Source organism: Rosa chinensis, chromosome 7 (genome assembly GCF_002994745.2).
Source record: "Rosa chinensis cultivar Old Blush chromosome 7, RchiOBHm-V2, whole genome shotgun sequence".
In the NCBI taxonomy this organism is placed as follows: domain Eukaryota; kingdom Viridiplantae; phylum Streptophyta; class Magnoliopsida; order Rosales; family Rosaceae; genus Rosa; species Rosa chinensis.
Window position 1 is genome coordinate 12206471 of NC_037094.1, and position 16643 is coordinate 12223113.

Below are 16643 nucleotides of genomic sequence, written 5' to 3' on the forward strand. Positions count from 1 at the left end.
GACGACCTTAAATCCTACCTAAACAATTAGGTTTAGGGTTAAGCCATTGTGATTAAAGTGTTATCTAAGATTTGAGGTAATGAGGATCAAACATTCTATATACAGAAATAGTTGGTAAACCAATGTGAGTAAAATTTTTGGATTTGTTTTTAAATGGGGATAGTGGTGGGTATGTTGACTAGATTTGAGATTAGCGAATGGTTTTGAGCTAACGTTAATTAATAACATTGCACTCATACAGGGCTAATTAGCCCAACATGGTAATGAGATATTAACCACCTATTTAGGACCACCACACAATGCAATTGTATTTTCCACATGTTTAATTTTGTGATAGTAATCAAACAACTAAAAGGGTTTATGTTGTTGACGACATAAAAATTGAGCAACATCATATTAATCTTGTATGACGGGCTAAAACAAGATGGTTATATTTTATGTTTTATAATAATTTGGTTAGAATACATCGCTTTCTCAACAAAGATGTTTGGGAAACCAACTGGCGATAAAATAATTTTATCGGTAAAAAATTTCAAGTTTGGATCTGTTATCAATTTTGTTTATTTATCACATAGAAAAATTCATGCGTACGTCAGGCGTACCAACCTGACTGTGATAATTTTTTGCCTTGTTCCGAAACTACTCTTGCTTTTTAAAAATGCAATACCCAAAATTCTCCATTGTTGGGCATTGATTGGACAGCCGCACCGCCGGCTGCCCCACGCAAGACTTTCTATATCACATAATAAATGAGAAATACATTAACTATTTTATCTGCTCGTGTAAGAGTTAAAACTCCACGATCTCTCGCTCACATAAGGAAGCTTAAATCACTACACTACTAACCCTATTAGTATTACATTACATTGAGAATAAATATGGAAAATATTTAGTTTGTATAAAAAAAAAAAGATAATTGGGGGGAGGGCATTTACGTAAATAAAACAGAAATGAGGCCCTCGTGGCGGAAGAGACAGGCACAGGACTATAACGTAAGACCAAACCAGGAGGGTTGCAATCCAACTGTAGTCTTTAGACTCTTCTTCACATCTCCATCCATATCCAATTCTTCTTTTTTGACTTCGTACGCTTTTATATATAAATCTTCAAGCTCCCACGAGCTTTCCTTTGTTGAACGATATGAAACCAAATCAAAAAATACAAAAAAGGAAACACATTAACAGCAGCAAACAAACTCTGATCCAAACGAATCCCCCCATATATATCCCAAAATTCTTTTCTTCCCCTAACGTTTCCTTTTCCCAACTTCTTTCTTTCTTTCCATTTTTTTTATGGTCAGTTTCGATACCATTAAAAACTCTCACAAATCTCACCGGTTTCCAACCTAACTCTCTTTCTCAAATAAAAATATCAGACAGAGTCTGAAAATTTACATGCTTTTCCTTCCATGTTATCCATTTTATCTCTCTAACTTGTTCACACCCTCTCAAGCTTCTTCCTCCAAATTTAAAGGGTATGTTGGTTTTGCTGAGAGTTCAAGGGAAATCAACACTTGGGATTTTCTGGGTTGTTGGCGTTCATGTTTATGACCCAGTTTTGTTTTTCTGTGTTTCTTCAATGTCTAAGAGTTTGTGGTGTGTGTGCAGGAAATTTGCTCTTTGCTGATATCAAAAACCAAGCTTGAAGCTTTGTTGCTAGATCAATCAGAGTTCTTTTCAGGTTAAGAGTCTCTCTTTCGCTCTAATTACTTATTGATCAATTCTTCTAGCTCTGTGTATATGAAAGGTAGTAGCTTTAGATCGAAGGGTGTGTTTTTGTTTGGTATGTTAATCAATAAAGACCGAGTCTTTTGAAGAAAATTACTGTCAACAAAACTTGTGAAATGACTCTGTTGTGAAAAACAGAGCTCTTGAACTTTTAGGAATAGTTGTTATGACAAGTAATGGTTTTCTATTCAGATATACCTCTTTGAGTTTCTTACGTGAGGATATTAATAATGATCAAAGATAAGGACGAATCCCTTGAGTAGCCAAATCAGGAGCCGTATTGCATTAATTGGAAAATGACTTGTTGAAGCCATTAAACTGATTTGGTGATGATTCATTTGCTTTTGATTTCTGGATCCTCCCTGGAAATTTTTGCCTGACAGTTTAACTTTCCTATTCTGCTTTATTTTTTATGTGGATATATTCAAAATTTAATGAAGATAAGGAGTAGTTGCAAAAAAAATGAAGATAAGGAGGGATAAGAAATTAGCCAAATATAATCAGATGATAAACATATTCCTGTTGTGCTAATTTAGAAGACAGGTAAGGTAATTTAAAGGTTTGATTTCAAGGTGTTTGTTTCACTGCTTCATCAGTATACCCTGGTCCTCAAGTTTTTTGAGAACTCAACTTGAAAATACAACACAATAAACTAAAGAAGCGGAACCTGTTTCTAGTTGATACTTGATAAACAAGGTGTATATATATATACATATGCAAACATGGAATTTTCTGTCTCGTGCTATGCTTTCTTTTGATTTAGGTTTTTATTATATCAATCATATATGTATTACTCTGTCTTTTAGGTTTATATTATGATCTTTTCTTGGTATTGTGTATGTTTTGGCTACCTTTGATTGTTGTAATCATGTCATATTCTTTTCAAGTTTGCCATTTTGCCTATATGGAGGATGAAGCAGATGACATCTGCTACCCAACCAAAAAAACAAGAAGAAAATACTTGTTCTTTTAAACTTGATAAGTAGTGGGAATTATTTAGGACTTCAAACAAGTTAACCACACTATACATGTGGTGATAATCTGATAGATATACTGATTTTCACAAAGTACTTATATTTGTTTCTTCCTGCCATTTCCATAGGTTCTTTCACCTACTGTATTCAGAGGTCTCTGATTCACTAATCCAGCATAAGAACGTCGTGGAGCAATCATGTTCTCAAGATCTTGCATAAGTTTGTTAGAGTTGGCGTCTGGGGACATGTTAAATTTCCCTCAGACTCCTAGAAACCTTCCAAGAGTAATGACTATTGAAGGAATAATTCCTGATGTCAAAAATAGTGATGGGAGTAATAATGAAGATACATACGTTGTCCCCTCTGAATGCCGTGAGAAAAAAATCATAGTGGCAAATTTTCTTCCTTTACATGCTCAGAAGGATGTGAAATCTGGAAGATGGTGCTTCAGTTTTGATGAGGATCCAATCTTGCTGCAGCTGAAAGATGGTTTCTCATCTGATGATGTGGTTATGTATGTAGGGTCTCTGAAGGTTGACATAGATGCAAGTGAACAAGAAGAAGTTTCCCAGAAACTTCTAGAGGAATTTAATTGCGTGCCAACGTTCCTTCCTCCTGAGCTTCATAAGAAGTACTATCATGGGTTTTGTAAGCAATATTTGTGGCCACTTTTTCACTACATGCTTCCCATGTGCCTGGACCACAGCAATCGCTTTGACAGGCTACTGTGGCAGGCTTATGTTTCTGCTAACAAGATATATGCCGATAAAGTCATGGAGGTGATTAATCCTGAAAATGATTATGTTTGGGTTCATGACTATCACCTTATGATTCTTCCCACTTTTTTAAGAAGGCGTTTTACGCGAGTTAAGCTTGGGTTTTTTCTACATAGTCCCTTCCCCTCCTCAGAAATCTACAGGACTTTGCCTGTCAGAGATGAAATACTGAGAGCCCTGCTAAATGTAGATTTGATTGGTTTTCATACATTTGATTATGCTCGCCACTTTCTATCTTGCTGCAGTAGAATGCTTGGCCTTGATTATGAATCAAAGCGAGGTTACATTGGACTCGAATATTTTGGCCGCACAGTGTACGTTAAGATTCTGCCAGTAGGGATACACATGGGTCGACTTCAATCTGCTTTAAATCATCCCTCTTCTTCCATGAAGGCCAAAGAGATTCAGGAACAGTTTAAGGGGAAGAAGCTTATTGTTGGCGTGGATGACATGGACATATTCAAAGGGATCAGCCTAAAATTATTGGCCATGGAACAACTTCTGCAGCAGCACCCAGAGTTGAGGGGCAAGGTAGTCCTGGTTCAAATTGTAAACCCTGCAAGGAGCACCGGGAAAGATGTTCAGGAAGCAAAAAAGGAAACATATTCGACGACCAGGAGGATAAATGAAGTTTTCGGCTTTCCAGGCTATGAACCAGTTGTTTTGATTGATCGCAACGTTCCTTTCCATGAGAAGACTGCCTATTACTCATTGGCGGAATGCTGCATTGTCAATGCTGTAAGGGATGGCATGAACCTAATCCCTTACAAGTATATTATTTGCAGGCAAGGGACTCCAAATATGGATAAAGCTTTAGGAATTCCCTTGGATTCCCCTCATACAAGTACACTTGTTATTTCAGAGTTCATAGGTTGCTCACCATCTTTGAGTGGAGCGATAAGGGTGAACCCCTGGAACATTGAAGCTGTGGCTGATGCACTAAATGTGGCGATCACAATGCCTGATTTAGAAAAGCAGCTGCGGCATGAGAAACATTACAGGTATGTGAGCTCTCATGATGTGGCTTATTGGGCGCGCAGTTTTGTACAGGACTTGGAGCGAGCTTGCAAGGATCACTACAGAAAACGGTGTTGGGGAATTGGTTTTGGTCTGCAGTTTAGAATCTTGTCTCTTTCTCCAAGTTTTAGGAAGCTTTCCATTGACCATATCCTCTCTGCATATAAAAGGACAAATCGAAGGGCAATCTTCTTGGATTATGATGGAACAATAATGCCTGAAACTTCCATTGTTAAGACGCCAAGTCCTGAAGTCATTTCTGTTCTGAACAACCTTTGCAGTGATCCCAAGAACACTGTGTTTATAGTTAGTGGTAGGGGTCAAGACTCTCTTAGCGAATGGTTTTCTCAGTGTGAGAATCTTGGCATAGCAGCGGAGCATGGATACTTCATAAGGTTAGTTTCCTTTCTTACGTACACATGATAAGTTTCACGTGATTGTCTATACTTGTCTATAGCTGTGTTGATTCCATGTTTACTTTGGTTTTCCTTGTAGATGGAGTAGGAAGTCCAATTGGGAAACGAGTTCCTTAGCAATAGATTTGGACTGGAAAAGAATTGCAGAACCTGTGATGAGTTTATACACAGAGGCAACCGATGGCTCCTACATAGAGAGCAAGGAGAGTGCCTTAGTATGGCACCATCAAGATGCTGATCCTGATTTTGGGTCCTGCCAGGCCAAGGAGATGTTGGATCATCTTGAAAATGTCCTTGCGAACGAGCCTGTAGTTGTTAAAAGGGGACAACATATTGTCGAAGTAAAGCCACAGGTATTTATCATGAGCTCCATTTCTTGATTTTTCTTCCTGTGTTGTGTGTTTGTGTTCTTCTTGTGACCTAAAGCATGTCATGTGGCTTATTAACATTGCAGGGAGTTACTAAAGGCTTGGTTGCAGAGAAAGTTCTCTCCATGATGATTGGTACAGGGAAAGCACCGGATTTTGTTTTGTGCATTGGGGATGATAGATCTGATGAGGACATGTTTGAAAGCATTTCGAGCACAGCCTATAGTTCATGTCAAAATGTACCTCCTGAGATCTTTGCATGCACTGTTGGCCAAAAACCAAGTAAAGCTAGGTACTACCTAGACGATACAGTTGATGTCATGACATTGCTTCACGGCCTCACTACTGATTCAAGTCTCAAGTCAAGGTGTAATGCAGAATTCGATCAAGTCTCTTTCGAGCATATTTACTGAGACGAGATCTTGAACATTTGAAACAGGATATGAAGTATACACAAGCTGAAACGGTATTAACTCTTGGCCTTTTGATACTAACTAATTCTTTGCATGGTGGAAAGCTGAAATGATGCTGCGCTGGACTTTTTTCGAAGAGAAAGATGATGAACACAAGGGATCAAAGGTGGATTTGGAGAATGTCAGCGACAACTTTTCTTTTCCTTCTAGTTGGAACTGGCTTTGCCCTTAAATGGTAGTCCATTCTTTTATGAAATGATACTCAGATTATCAAGATTGAAACTTGTTTCAGTGTACATAAGAAGTTATAGAATGTCACAGATCTTTTTATTCCTCATGGTCTCGTGGTCTAAATCAATCCTATACTAGGATGAGGCCCATGATGATCAAATTTCCACTTACGTTTTACAAACTAGGTGCGAGCATCTTGATACTTGTTTTAACCTCTTCCTACATTTACGAACTCACAACCTCCTTATTACGAAGAAAGAATTTATGTCATTAAACTAGAATTTATGTCATTAAACTATATGATATTCAACTTACTGTTATTAAACGCCAATAAGTTAGGACAAGTCTTTTATCAAAATAAATTGCAGCAGCCTACTGATGCTGCAGTTTTCAGTTGTTTGGGTTGGTTGCAAGAATACCAGTCTGTAAATGTGAATGCTCCACAGCCTCAACATCAACAATCAAAACGCTGGTCTGCGCCACTATCGGGAGTTTTGAAGTGCAATGCTGACTGAGCTTTTGTGGCAGATTCAAGAAGGGCAGCCTATGGTCTGGTCTTCCATAATGAGACTGGGAACTTTCTGGTAGCTGCAGCTGCCTCGTTGAGGCAAATGTCGTCTCCCTTTCACACGGAAATAATGGCTATGTTGGAGAGCATGCGTCTTGCAGAAACTCTTCATTATAAGAGTGTCATATTTGAATCTGATTGTTTGCTTTTGATACAAGCTTTAGCCAAAGACGAACCTGACCTGTCTAGCTTGGGTTTGCTGCTTGGAGACGTAAGGGACGTGTATCTGGACTTTAAGGTTTGCTATACACCTGGTGAAGCTAATGTAGTAGCACATAAGCTTGCAAAACATGCTTGTCAAGCGTTAGAACTGTTTTTGCTCCCGAATTTATAAGAGATGCCCTTCTAATGATTAGTGATGTTTTAATGAAATTTACCTTAAAAAAAAAAAAAAGTCTTTTATCAAAATAAGCCCAACCATCAATGGGTATGGGTCAGTTTGGATTCATTCTCAAATGTTACATAAAAAAAAAAGACTCCTGCTTTAAGTCAAAGAGTCAATTGGCATTTTCCTGGGGTTTTCAATTCACAGAAGGCTAGTTCTCACATCAAGGAAGAAAAAAAAAACCAAGAACAGTAAAAATGGTTCCTCGTGGTTTCACTGTGATCACCATCTTCGTCTTCGCAATCGTTCCTCATATTCAGGTATTGCTTCTAATCCTTAAGCTCCTGTTCGTTACTATAGGAAAACAGATGCTTCATCTCTCTAACTCCAAACCCCTAAACCCTAAATTGAGTGAACAATTTTCATCTCTATTTCTGTCTGTGGTTCTCAAAGTCGGTGGGTTTTGTGCAGGGTTTCGCAATCAGTGAACAAGATGGGAAAATCTCCATGCGATCATCGCCGTTTGAAACCGCCCTCGTAACCCTTCAGAGGCAAATTGGGTAACTCACTTAATTTCTTTGGGCTTTTTAATGGTGGATCATTGATTCTGTTTGGTTTTTCCCAGAAACTCTTTAGGGAAAAGAAGGGAATAGTTAGACTATGGATTTCTCAATCATCAAATGCTTACTTAGTAAACTGTGTTTAACTAAATAGTCATTGCATTTGAAACTGAAATGTGAAACATTGTTGTAAATTGCAGTGATTTTTCTGTTTAATTCATATCATGGTTAAAGCCAGCTTCTTTTTAAGCACTAGAGCTGAAAGGCTGAAGCTTTAACTGACTAATTGAACTGATTTAACTTAACCAACTCACTAATCTCGGATGATCTAGGATAGTTTGCATATTCTCTGCAGGGATAATAGCCTGGTTTTCAAGTATTGGATTTTTATGTCTATGTTTTGCTGACTATCTGTTTATATGTGGCATTGAATTATGTGTATTAATGTGACAGTGCGACTGTTTGTAACATTGGATAAATGTACTCTCATGGTGCTAATTTTGATTTTGCTCAGCTATAATTTCCAAAAAATTAGTCTCCTTCGGCGTGCAATGACTCATGCCTCATTCTCTGAAGAGAACAACAAGGCACTGAGCATTTTGGGCGGCAATATCATAGACACTTCTGCCTCTCTACGACTACTTAAAAAAAATATTGAGATTTCTTCCAAAGAAATGAACCGTCGCATATCAGAGATCTCCAAGGTTGAATCTTCCTGTGCTGCTGATGGGTTGCAATTGGGGTTGCATAAGGTGGTTAGAGTCTCTCCCAAGACTAACTCTTCAGCTCCAGCGGTGGTTTGTGGGGCTTTCAGAGCAATCTTTGGTGCTATTGCTTTAGATGTTGGGAAGTCTGATGATGCTGGAAGCATTTTCTGGGCTGTTCATGGTGGTGAAGTTGGAGGAGTTATGGCCATTTAAATGCAGCTGTTTCTGTCTCCATCGCCTGGTAGAAGATGTTATGCTATATCTCTAGTTTCTACCCGTGTGATTTAGTTTAGTAGCAGAAACAGTATTTGATCGCGCTGTTTGTTTATATTTGTACAGTATTGGTCATGTTGAAACCTCTATGACGATGTTGCTGTCATTCCTCAATCCAACGATATTATGCTATGTTAATTTTGTTTGTGTGGAGAAACTTCATAATTCTTCATATGTTTGCTTAGTTCTCAGTCAGCTTGTTTGCTATTTACTTAACTGGAGTTGTTAGCTTGAGCTGTTGAGTTACCTTTGTATTACTTTTCTTCAGAAATTTTCATGAATTATATGACAGCCCCATTCCGAGTCACCTGTGAAACTGCTGAGGCTTTAACCACCACGCCAACCATATAAGCATTAACAACAACCTACTTATATAGGAAGTTAACTTTACCCATCACAGAATGTTATTGATAACACGATGCTAGATTCTGAGTCAATGTGGTGGGTGGTGCCAATCTCTTTAATTGGATTGTATATTTAATTTTGTGTGTGTGTGTGTGTGTGTTTTGGGCTAAAGAACCTTTTGTTTCGTTCTTAATCTTATGAACCAACTTTTTATTCATAAACATAAGCAAACAAGGAAAAACAACTTTATATATATACACAAAATGTGTTACGTCCCTCTAGCATGTGCTGTGAGATTAAACTCTTCATCTAATTTTTTTTTTTCCCTTCCCTTCAGAGTTTGTGTCGAAAAATTTGAGTTTGTATGGCTAAACTCAATCTAATTGTGCCAAATCTTTTTTTTTTTTTTAATAAGAAAATACTACGACAATCAAATATAAAAAATCTCTAGAGCAACTTAATCCTAAGCAGTCAAACAAAATGCCTTTAAACGTCAGGCAAGAAATAACGTTTTCCCAGATTTTATCTTCAAAGATATAATGTCTAAAATTAACTAACTCATCAGCAAACAGAGTTTATTTCTCCAAAAACATGTTTGAAAGCAACGGCATCAAATGAAGATAACTTGCCCAATTTTAGTAAACACTGAATCTGGAGTTTAAGAACTGTTACTCTTATTCCAATGTGATTTCGGGTTCGGACCCTCATCTCAACATCGCCTAATTATCAAAAACAGATAATCACAAAAAAAAAAACAAAACAAAGCAAAAACAAGAGAAGAGAAGAAAATGGAATAATTGAGTGCTGGTGTGATTGATCATTAATGGAATACCAGCGGCGCTGTCGTTGATTATGATTTGGTGGTCGTTATGATTTCCTAATCACCGTTCATTTTTTTTATAAAAGTCTTTCCATTTGATTGATTCCACCTAAGCCCCCTGGGTCCCACATTTCAATAAGGCAAACGTCACGTCGAACGGACCCAAACGCTGCCGTTAGGTGAGACTGTAGGGTCCCGCCTCTCCGGATAATCATCATTTATAACCACACTGAAAACCCCGGTAACCACCGCAAAGCGACAAGTCGTTCCAAAGAGCAGAAGCAAAAACCATATTTGGATACATTATACATACTTACCAAGGTCACCGGGATTCCCGGTCACTCCAAGTTTCCGTTCTTTCCTTATAACCCGTTATATAAACGCTGCTTCCCAGTTCACACGGACAAAGTTGGCCTTCCGTTTTCTCCGCTCTCTCTCTCTCTCTCTCTCTCTCTCTCTTCTTCTTCTCCTCCTCATTTTCTCAGTCTATTCGGCCATGGACATGGACGACTTGGAGTCAATAGGCCATAATAGGAACAGCTCGCGCTGTTGCTTTTGCATCCCTTCGTCGTCGCGGTGGTGGGACCGGGTTCGGAACGACGACGGATGGTGGTCCAGAGGCAAGAGGGCCATTTACAAGGTCAGGGAGTGGTCCGAGATCGTCGCCGGTCCCAAGTGGAAGACTTTCATCCGGCGGTTCAATCGTAGCAAGAGCGGCGGCGGAAGCGGCGGAGGTAGGCACGGCAAGTTTCAGTACGATCCGTTGAGTTACGCTTTGAACTTCGACGAGGGCCCGGTGGCGGAGGAGGAGGACGAGTCGGGAGGGTTTCGCGATTTCTCGGCCCGGTTCGCTCCGGTGAAGAGCTCGGACCCGGTTCAGTTGGGGAAGGACGTTGCGGTTCATGCGTGAAAATCGCGCCGGAATTGGTGTGATTGCTCGCTGGATTGGACACTCGATGAGCTGGAATGTGGTGGAACGTTTGACCGGGATGTCTGACGCGGCGCCGCCACTTGATTTTATTTATTTGTTTTTTTAGGTTTTTTTGCCCTTTTCTTTTTGGTGGTGGTGGGTGTACAAAGCCAACTATGAAATACTGTGGACGATAATTATGATGATGATGAGGATGCGTGCAAGATTATAGGGATAAATCAATTAATTAATAAATCTTTAATTTTGCTGAGATATTATTGTTTTTTGTACTGTCCTTTTCCACTACTAATTCACTAACTTATTTTTGGTGTACTCACAGAAAATTTGCTGTTAATATTACCTATTTAGATAGATACCAAAAATGTTCTTCAGACCCTAGATTACATTGTCCAAGCTCGACACAGCCTACCAGAGAATGCTGGTTGCCAGAAAACCTACCATTAATACACATTACAACATAACCCCCTTGAGATGCCCTTATGCACTTGTAACCGTGCGGTTTCTTCGGCTATTCAGAGACTTGATGTTGACCAGAATGTCGCCCACAATCCATGGAAAGCTCAGGCAGTTCATGTCTTTCTGGAAATAAGATGAGTTGTAAGTCACATGGTACCATGCTGAGGCCAACTGCTGCTGCTCACTCACCTTGCAGCTGCTTTCAAACCATCCTTTCGCTTCCTTCTGTAGGGTCTTGAGTGACAGCAAGATTCGATCCTTCAAGTCAAAATACCTCCTATTATCGCGCTGCAGATAGGCTGCACGGTTTCGGAGGTTACCAGTCAGTATTTCATCTTCAGTCGCTGCTTCATAATAGTTCATGAGACTTCTCATCTTCTCCTTGTATTTGTCCCTGTGACTCTCTGCAATGTCAAGAAAGGACTCGAAACCTTGCGCTTCAAGCTCCCTGTCATAAGCTGTTTGAGCCATCTGCTCTGACCAGACAACAGTTGTTTGTTCTTGAACCACTGAGCTAAGAATTGCACGGTATAGCTTTCCTAATGCCCCATCGGAGATGTACATCGGTTTGTCCACCCTTTCCATGAAATCCGGAAATTCTCTTGGTTTTAAAATCCAGGACATTTCAGCTGGTGCACCAGTTTTGGCAAAGTCAACAGCCATGGAGTGCAGGTCTGCCAACTCCAGGCATTTTTTACTCCGGGCTTTTTCTGGTTCGTGGTCAGAATGAACTAGATGTGCAGTAGAGATGGCACCCAAATTATCATTTATCATGTAATCCACAAAGAACTTTTGAATTTCCTGCATATAGTCAAACCGAGAGAGACATAAAGCATATAAGATGATTGTCTCTACAGAGTCAAGTTCATTTCAGTACCATAAGGCAACAGTTTACTCAAATTTGTATATTACCTCTAAAGTCACATCGTGATCCATATTGCGAGGTCTCCGTGCAGAGTAGTCCATCGGAGGTACAGTATGAGGAGGAACAAGACTTTTATCCCAACTTATAAAAAACAAATCTCCGTCCAGATCACCCCCGGAGCATTCATTTGGATGAGGCCTGCAAAAAAGTCCCAACCACAATCACTATACATTTATATGTTTTACAATTTTTAATTTTTCTGGCTCCACAATGCATTGCTTTACTAACATTGACTATTAGCTGAGGAGTTGGTGTTAATGATATAGGAGTCAAGTGTAATTCCAATCCTAATATGGAGTGGAACACAACAACAATCCTATCAGAAGTCAACAAACAACACCTGCCATCAAGCGTACTCACGACATTATCAAGACACAGTCTAGTGCTACAAAGTAGAAGTCTGAATATAAAGCAGAACACACCAAGCCAAGACAAAAAGGAGCCTCTATACCAAGACAAATGTCCTGTGTACTGTTGTAAATCACACCACAAACTCAATCATGCTATGTACTAATAGATCAAGCACCATATATCTGTGTAGCATCTCTGTTCATACTAGGGTTTTAGAATTTGACTATAAAAACCATTGCAAAGTCTCATATTTCAATACAATGAATGAATATGCAAAGTCATACATCAAATTTCTGTATTCTGTATTGAAAACTTTGTTCTTCTATCAGTTAAAAGGTCAGACACATAAAAAGTTGGATAAAGGGTTCACAAATAAGCTGATAACTAAGGAGCAAATCTACTTTTTCAGAAGGAACCAGATGGCATGAAAGCCCAGTTCTCCAAGTACCTAGTGAGCACAGACAGGAACTCACCACTTCCACACTGCTACTTCATCCCAAGAAAGAAAGGAAAAAAAAAAAAAAGGGAAGGCAATAATAAAAAGTAAACAGATTTCAAGAAGAATCCCGTCAATTTTACCTTTCTCCTTTCTGGGGAAATACAAGGCAATCCACCATATTCTTCTCCTCTAGTCCCACATCATAGACAGCCTCAAGTACCCTGATGTCTCCAGGATGAAGACAAGGATTTTTGGTGACAACCACCTTCCCTGTTACTATACATGTTGCCTCATCCACCCTCTGGAAGAAATTCTGATGCCCCATTTCTTGCTCTGCTTTGGTCATGGTTATTCGAACATAAACTTGGCCATAGTTTAAACTACCAGTTTCATCCAAGCACCCAACCAGGATTCTTCCTTTTGGGACATATATGCGGCACCTACTCTTTAAATCAGTCAAGTGGTGCTCATAGTGTGCTTGAAGCATCATTGAGAGATAAGGTTCCAGATTAGGCTCATAACCTTGGAGCAACATCTTAACAAGAATGTTATTGGAATCAGCACCGCTTAGTTTCTCTAGGGCAGTTAGTGCTACATTTCTTTCTTTCCGCATCCTTCCTAACAGATCCAATTGCGCCTGTTGCAATGCTTCAAATGCTTCATCCTCTACCCCTAGCGTAGACATGAGGGTTATAATTTCTCGATTCAGAAAGCAGGGCATGGAGGAACTCCATTTAGTGACATTAAGCATTCTGTTGTTCGACTCAAATTTGAGCATACTACTACGTAGAGACAGCTTCCGGAAAGAATTACGGTCAATGGCTATCACCCCTTTATATCCACCATATCGAATTTGGAATGCCGAAGGAGTGTGATTCAGTCCACACTTTTGAGCAACTTGCCTGGCAAAAGATAAGGAAATCTTTCCAATACCATCAGAGAAGCAGTAACTCACACCATCAGAAGAAGTCTCAATGTCAGGAATGAGCTCCACATCCTGTTGAGGAACAACAAGAGTTTGCGTTGAAGAACTGAATAGCTGACCCATCCTAGCTGCACATTTAGATACACTGCGGATCTTGTGGAAGCAACCCATCCATTTTCTAATATCTTCTGCCTTTACACTGTCATTTGAAGCAAACATCCAAACAGAATTTGATCGGAGTTGACTCGCCGAGAAAGCCAGAAACTCAAATCTTTTATCTCCAATCACAATTCCATCTCGAAGAATAGACAATATCCGCTGATATATTCCAGTTCTAAAAGGTTTTGCAAAGAAACCTTGTTCAATACTTGTGGAGAGAGCATTTACTGGAAGCTTGCTCCAATCCTCTTCAACAAATGTAACCCTCATAAAATCTGAAGCATATTGAGCAAAGTTCTTCACAACATAGTTTGATTTTTCAAGCTCAGGACCCAAGCAGTAAATCTTTGATGGGGTAATCAAGGCTCTATGACAACTCATAACGTTATGCTCCATTAATCTTTGATGGGGGGAGAGACGTTTCTTAGAGTTCCCCTCTAAGAGTTGCAACTGCACCTTTACATATGATAGAGGGTCATAACAAGTGGTCTTGAGCATCTGCAGCTTCTGAAGAAGCACATTAGCAGTGTCCATACTCAAACCACCAAAGAACTCAATCAGATCACACTCCGCTGCAGCAAGGCTAATCTTCTGAGCATGAACAAGTGCATTAAGCTGGAAAAGAATCTCATAAGGTAACTCTGAATCTGCTTCACATTTCACAAGCGGAACTGTCTCAGAAACCGAAAGATACCCATCACCATCCTCAAACATGAGATCCACCACATCTTTCCTAAAGCTCGGAAACTTCATAAAAAGACCTGCCACCAAAAAGTCCTCCTGAATCTCCCAGCAAAACGAAGTCGAATGGCCAATCGACTTCGTCTCAGAAAAATCCGTAGTCCTCACCCACAGATAATCAAAGTCTTCCTTGCAAAAGTGATACCGATCAGTACCAAACTTGGAAGCTACATTAGGTCCTGATACTTTCCGAAAAATCTTTGGGCCAAACTTGAGCTGAGAAAACCAAAATCCCCCAAGTCTTAACATGTTATCAAAATCACTAATTGTAACAACAAAACAGGTAAAAAGCTACCATCTTGAAAACAAAATCAACTGCATTCCATCACATTTTAACAATGCGTTAACATTCAACAAATGCATCCGCTCTAAAACAAGTACTTTTCTTCCAATTTCAACAAATACTGTAAGCAAGAAACTCAAACAGTAAAAACCAAAGAAGCAAAATTTACCTTCAAAAGCAGAGCATTAACTTTATCCCCGCCCAAACAGCACCCAACAGACTCCACGATATTCTCAAACGCAACCTCCATCTTGAAACAGTCACCGCCCCGCCGGACCCAAAACTCGACCCGCCGCCTCTCGGGCATGACCCAAGCCCGGACGCCCTCCCACGACTCCAGCACGCTCATGGTCTCGTCGTTGACGACAAACCCGGCGTGCAAAAGGGTGTCGTCGAGCCGGTGCTTGGGGTCCAGCGGCCGGGGGATGATGTCATCGTTGGTGTCGAAGAGGCGGAGGTTGTGGGACTTGAAGACGAGGTCAGCGGAGGAGGAGAGAGACTGAGCTCTGCCTTTGTGGGATAGGGTGGTGAACTGGATGCGGCCGAAGCCGCGGGATTTCCAGTTCTTGTGGTCGCTGGCGATTTCGATGGCGAAGATGGAGTCGGGCCCCAGAGTGGACTCGAGGAAGGTGAGGAGGTCTTTGGCGGTGATGGTGCAGGGGATGTTGGTGACTCGGACGGTAGGCCTCTCCGCCTCCGCCGCCGCGCCCATTCTCGGTTTTAGGGTTTTGCAGAGGTGTTTATTGGGATCGGAGAAAGAGAGTTGGGGTGTGTCAGAGAAGGACTGAGCCAGTGAGAGCGAGTAAAGTAGGGGGAAAAGGGGAAGACGAAAGGTTCCGATATAGTAAAGAGGACATGAAGACGACGCCGTATTGACTCTTTTTCTTATTTTTCTGAAAAGCAAAGATCATGTTGAACAGAGAAAATGTTCTCCTGGTCAGTTATTGACCAAGAAAATAATGCTCAATCACCATTGGATGTAAATCCAGTGGCAGAGAGAATTATTATTAAGTTGAGGTGTTTTGTTTTCTACCTTTTGATGTAAATCTAAAGGTTATTGAGCATAAATTCTTTGGTCAGCAACTACTGACCAGGTGAACACCACTGATTGAACAGAACTTCTAAAACTCTTTTTCTTTCAGTGAAAATTGAAGCACATTTGAAGTAAAACTAACTATATACAGTTCCCATTTTCAGTTTTTTTTTTTTTCAGTCTTATGGCCACGTTTGGCTACATAGATTGGATTGAAATGGGATACAAAATAGGATTGGATTGAAATCAGATTAGATTGGACAAGCACTCCATAACCTTACACTTTGTTTGTTAGAGTGGATTTTGATTGGAATGGAATACTTCCTTTTCCTGAAAACCAAAGCAAAAAAAAAAAAAAAACACTGAAAAGAGAAAAAAGCGTGAGAGATTGAGAGATCTCAAAAGAATTGGGATTGTTTGGGGTTTACAATTCCATTAATGAAAAGATCAATTTAATTGCAGTTGAGGGAGGCTAGAGATGAAGAACATAGTTGTAATGGAGGTCAGAGATGACCAAATATTGCCCGGAGATTGCTGGATTTTAGCCGATGAGTTCTTGACTTCTTGCAGGAAACAAAAATAGCAGAGGTCGAATTCACCATCTGCATATCGGCAGAGATGCATCAGATATTGGAGAAATCAGTGGAGAACTACCAGAAAGAAGTAAATTGAAGAAAAAGAAGAGGAAGAACATGATGAGAGGTTGCGATGAGAACTGGGGGAGTTGGAGGCAGATGTTCAGTTCTGTCGTGGTTGGAAACCAAGATGTAAAACTTGAGGCGTCCTAGTCAGATAAATTATATCTTACCTTTCTAACAAGATTGGTTATCCATACCTGACAGGAATTGAGAAATCCACCTGAAAACTATCTGGGCTTCCA

General features: G+C 40.0%; 4 protein-coding genes across 4 annotated transcripts; 3 read left to right on the top strand and 1 right to left on the bottom strand.

The window, feature by feature from the left end:
- Positions 1 to 1139: 1139 nt before the first annotated feature.
- On the top strand, positions 1140 to 6134 carry LOC112180652 (probable alpha,alpha-trehalose-phosphate synthase [UDP-forming] 9). Its single transcript, XM_024319215.2, has 5 exons — positions 1140 to 1474; positions 1608 to 1680; positions 2830 to 4889; positions 4990 to 5263; positions 5365 to 6134. Exons 3-5 carry the CDS (start codon positions 2899 to 2901, stop codon positions 5689 to 5691), a joined length of 2592 nt encoding a protein of 863 aa, XP_024174983.1. The 5' UTR covers positions 1140 to 1474; positions 1608 to 1680; positions 2830 to 2898; the 3' UTR covers positions 5692 to 6134.
- An 839-nt stretch (positions 6135 to 6973) lies between these two features.
- On the top strand, positions 6974 to 8531 carry LOC112180653 (protein NUCLEAR FUSION DEFECTIVE 2). The gene is made up of 3 exons (XM_024319216.2): positions 6974 to 7135; positions 7287 to 7375; positions 7890 to 8531. The coding sequence occupies exons 1-3, from the start codon at positions 7073 to 7075 to the stop codon at positions 8293 to 8295; spliced, it is 558 nt and encodes a 185-aa protein (XP_024174984.1). The 5' UTR covers positions 6974 to 7072; the 3' UTR covers positions 8296 to 8531.
- Positions 8532 to 9903: 1372 nt separating this feature from the next.
- Positions 9904 to 10703, top strand: LOC112176777. Its single transcript, XM_024314856.2, has one exon. The coding sequence runs from the start codon at positions 10017 to 10019 to the stop codon at positions 10428 to 10430; it is 414 nt and encodes a 137-aa protein (XP_024170624.1). The 5' UTR covers positions 9904 to 10016; the 3' UTR covers positions 10431 to 10703.
- Positions 10704 to 10794: 91 nt separating this feature from the next.
- Positions 10795 to 15552, bottom strand: LOC112176776 (RNA-dependent RNA polymerase 2). The gene is made up of 4 exons (XM_024314855.2): positions 14900 to 15552; positions 12763 to 14663; positions 11820 to 11970; positions 10795 to 11708 (listed from the first exon to the last, which is right to left on the bottom strand). The coding sequence occupies exons 1-4, from the start codon at positions 15440 to 15442 to the stop codon at positions 10929 to 10931; spliced, it is 3375 nt and encodes a 1124-aa protein (XP_024170623.1). The 5' UTR covers positions 15443 to 15552; the 3' UTR covers positions 10795 to 10928.
- Between the last annotated feature and the right edge of the window lie 1091 nt (positions 15553 to 16643).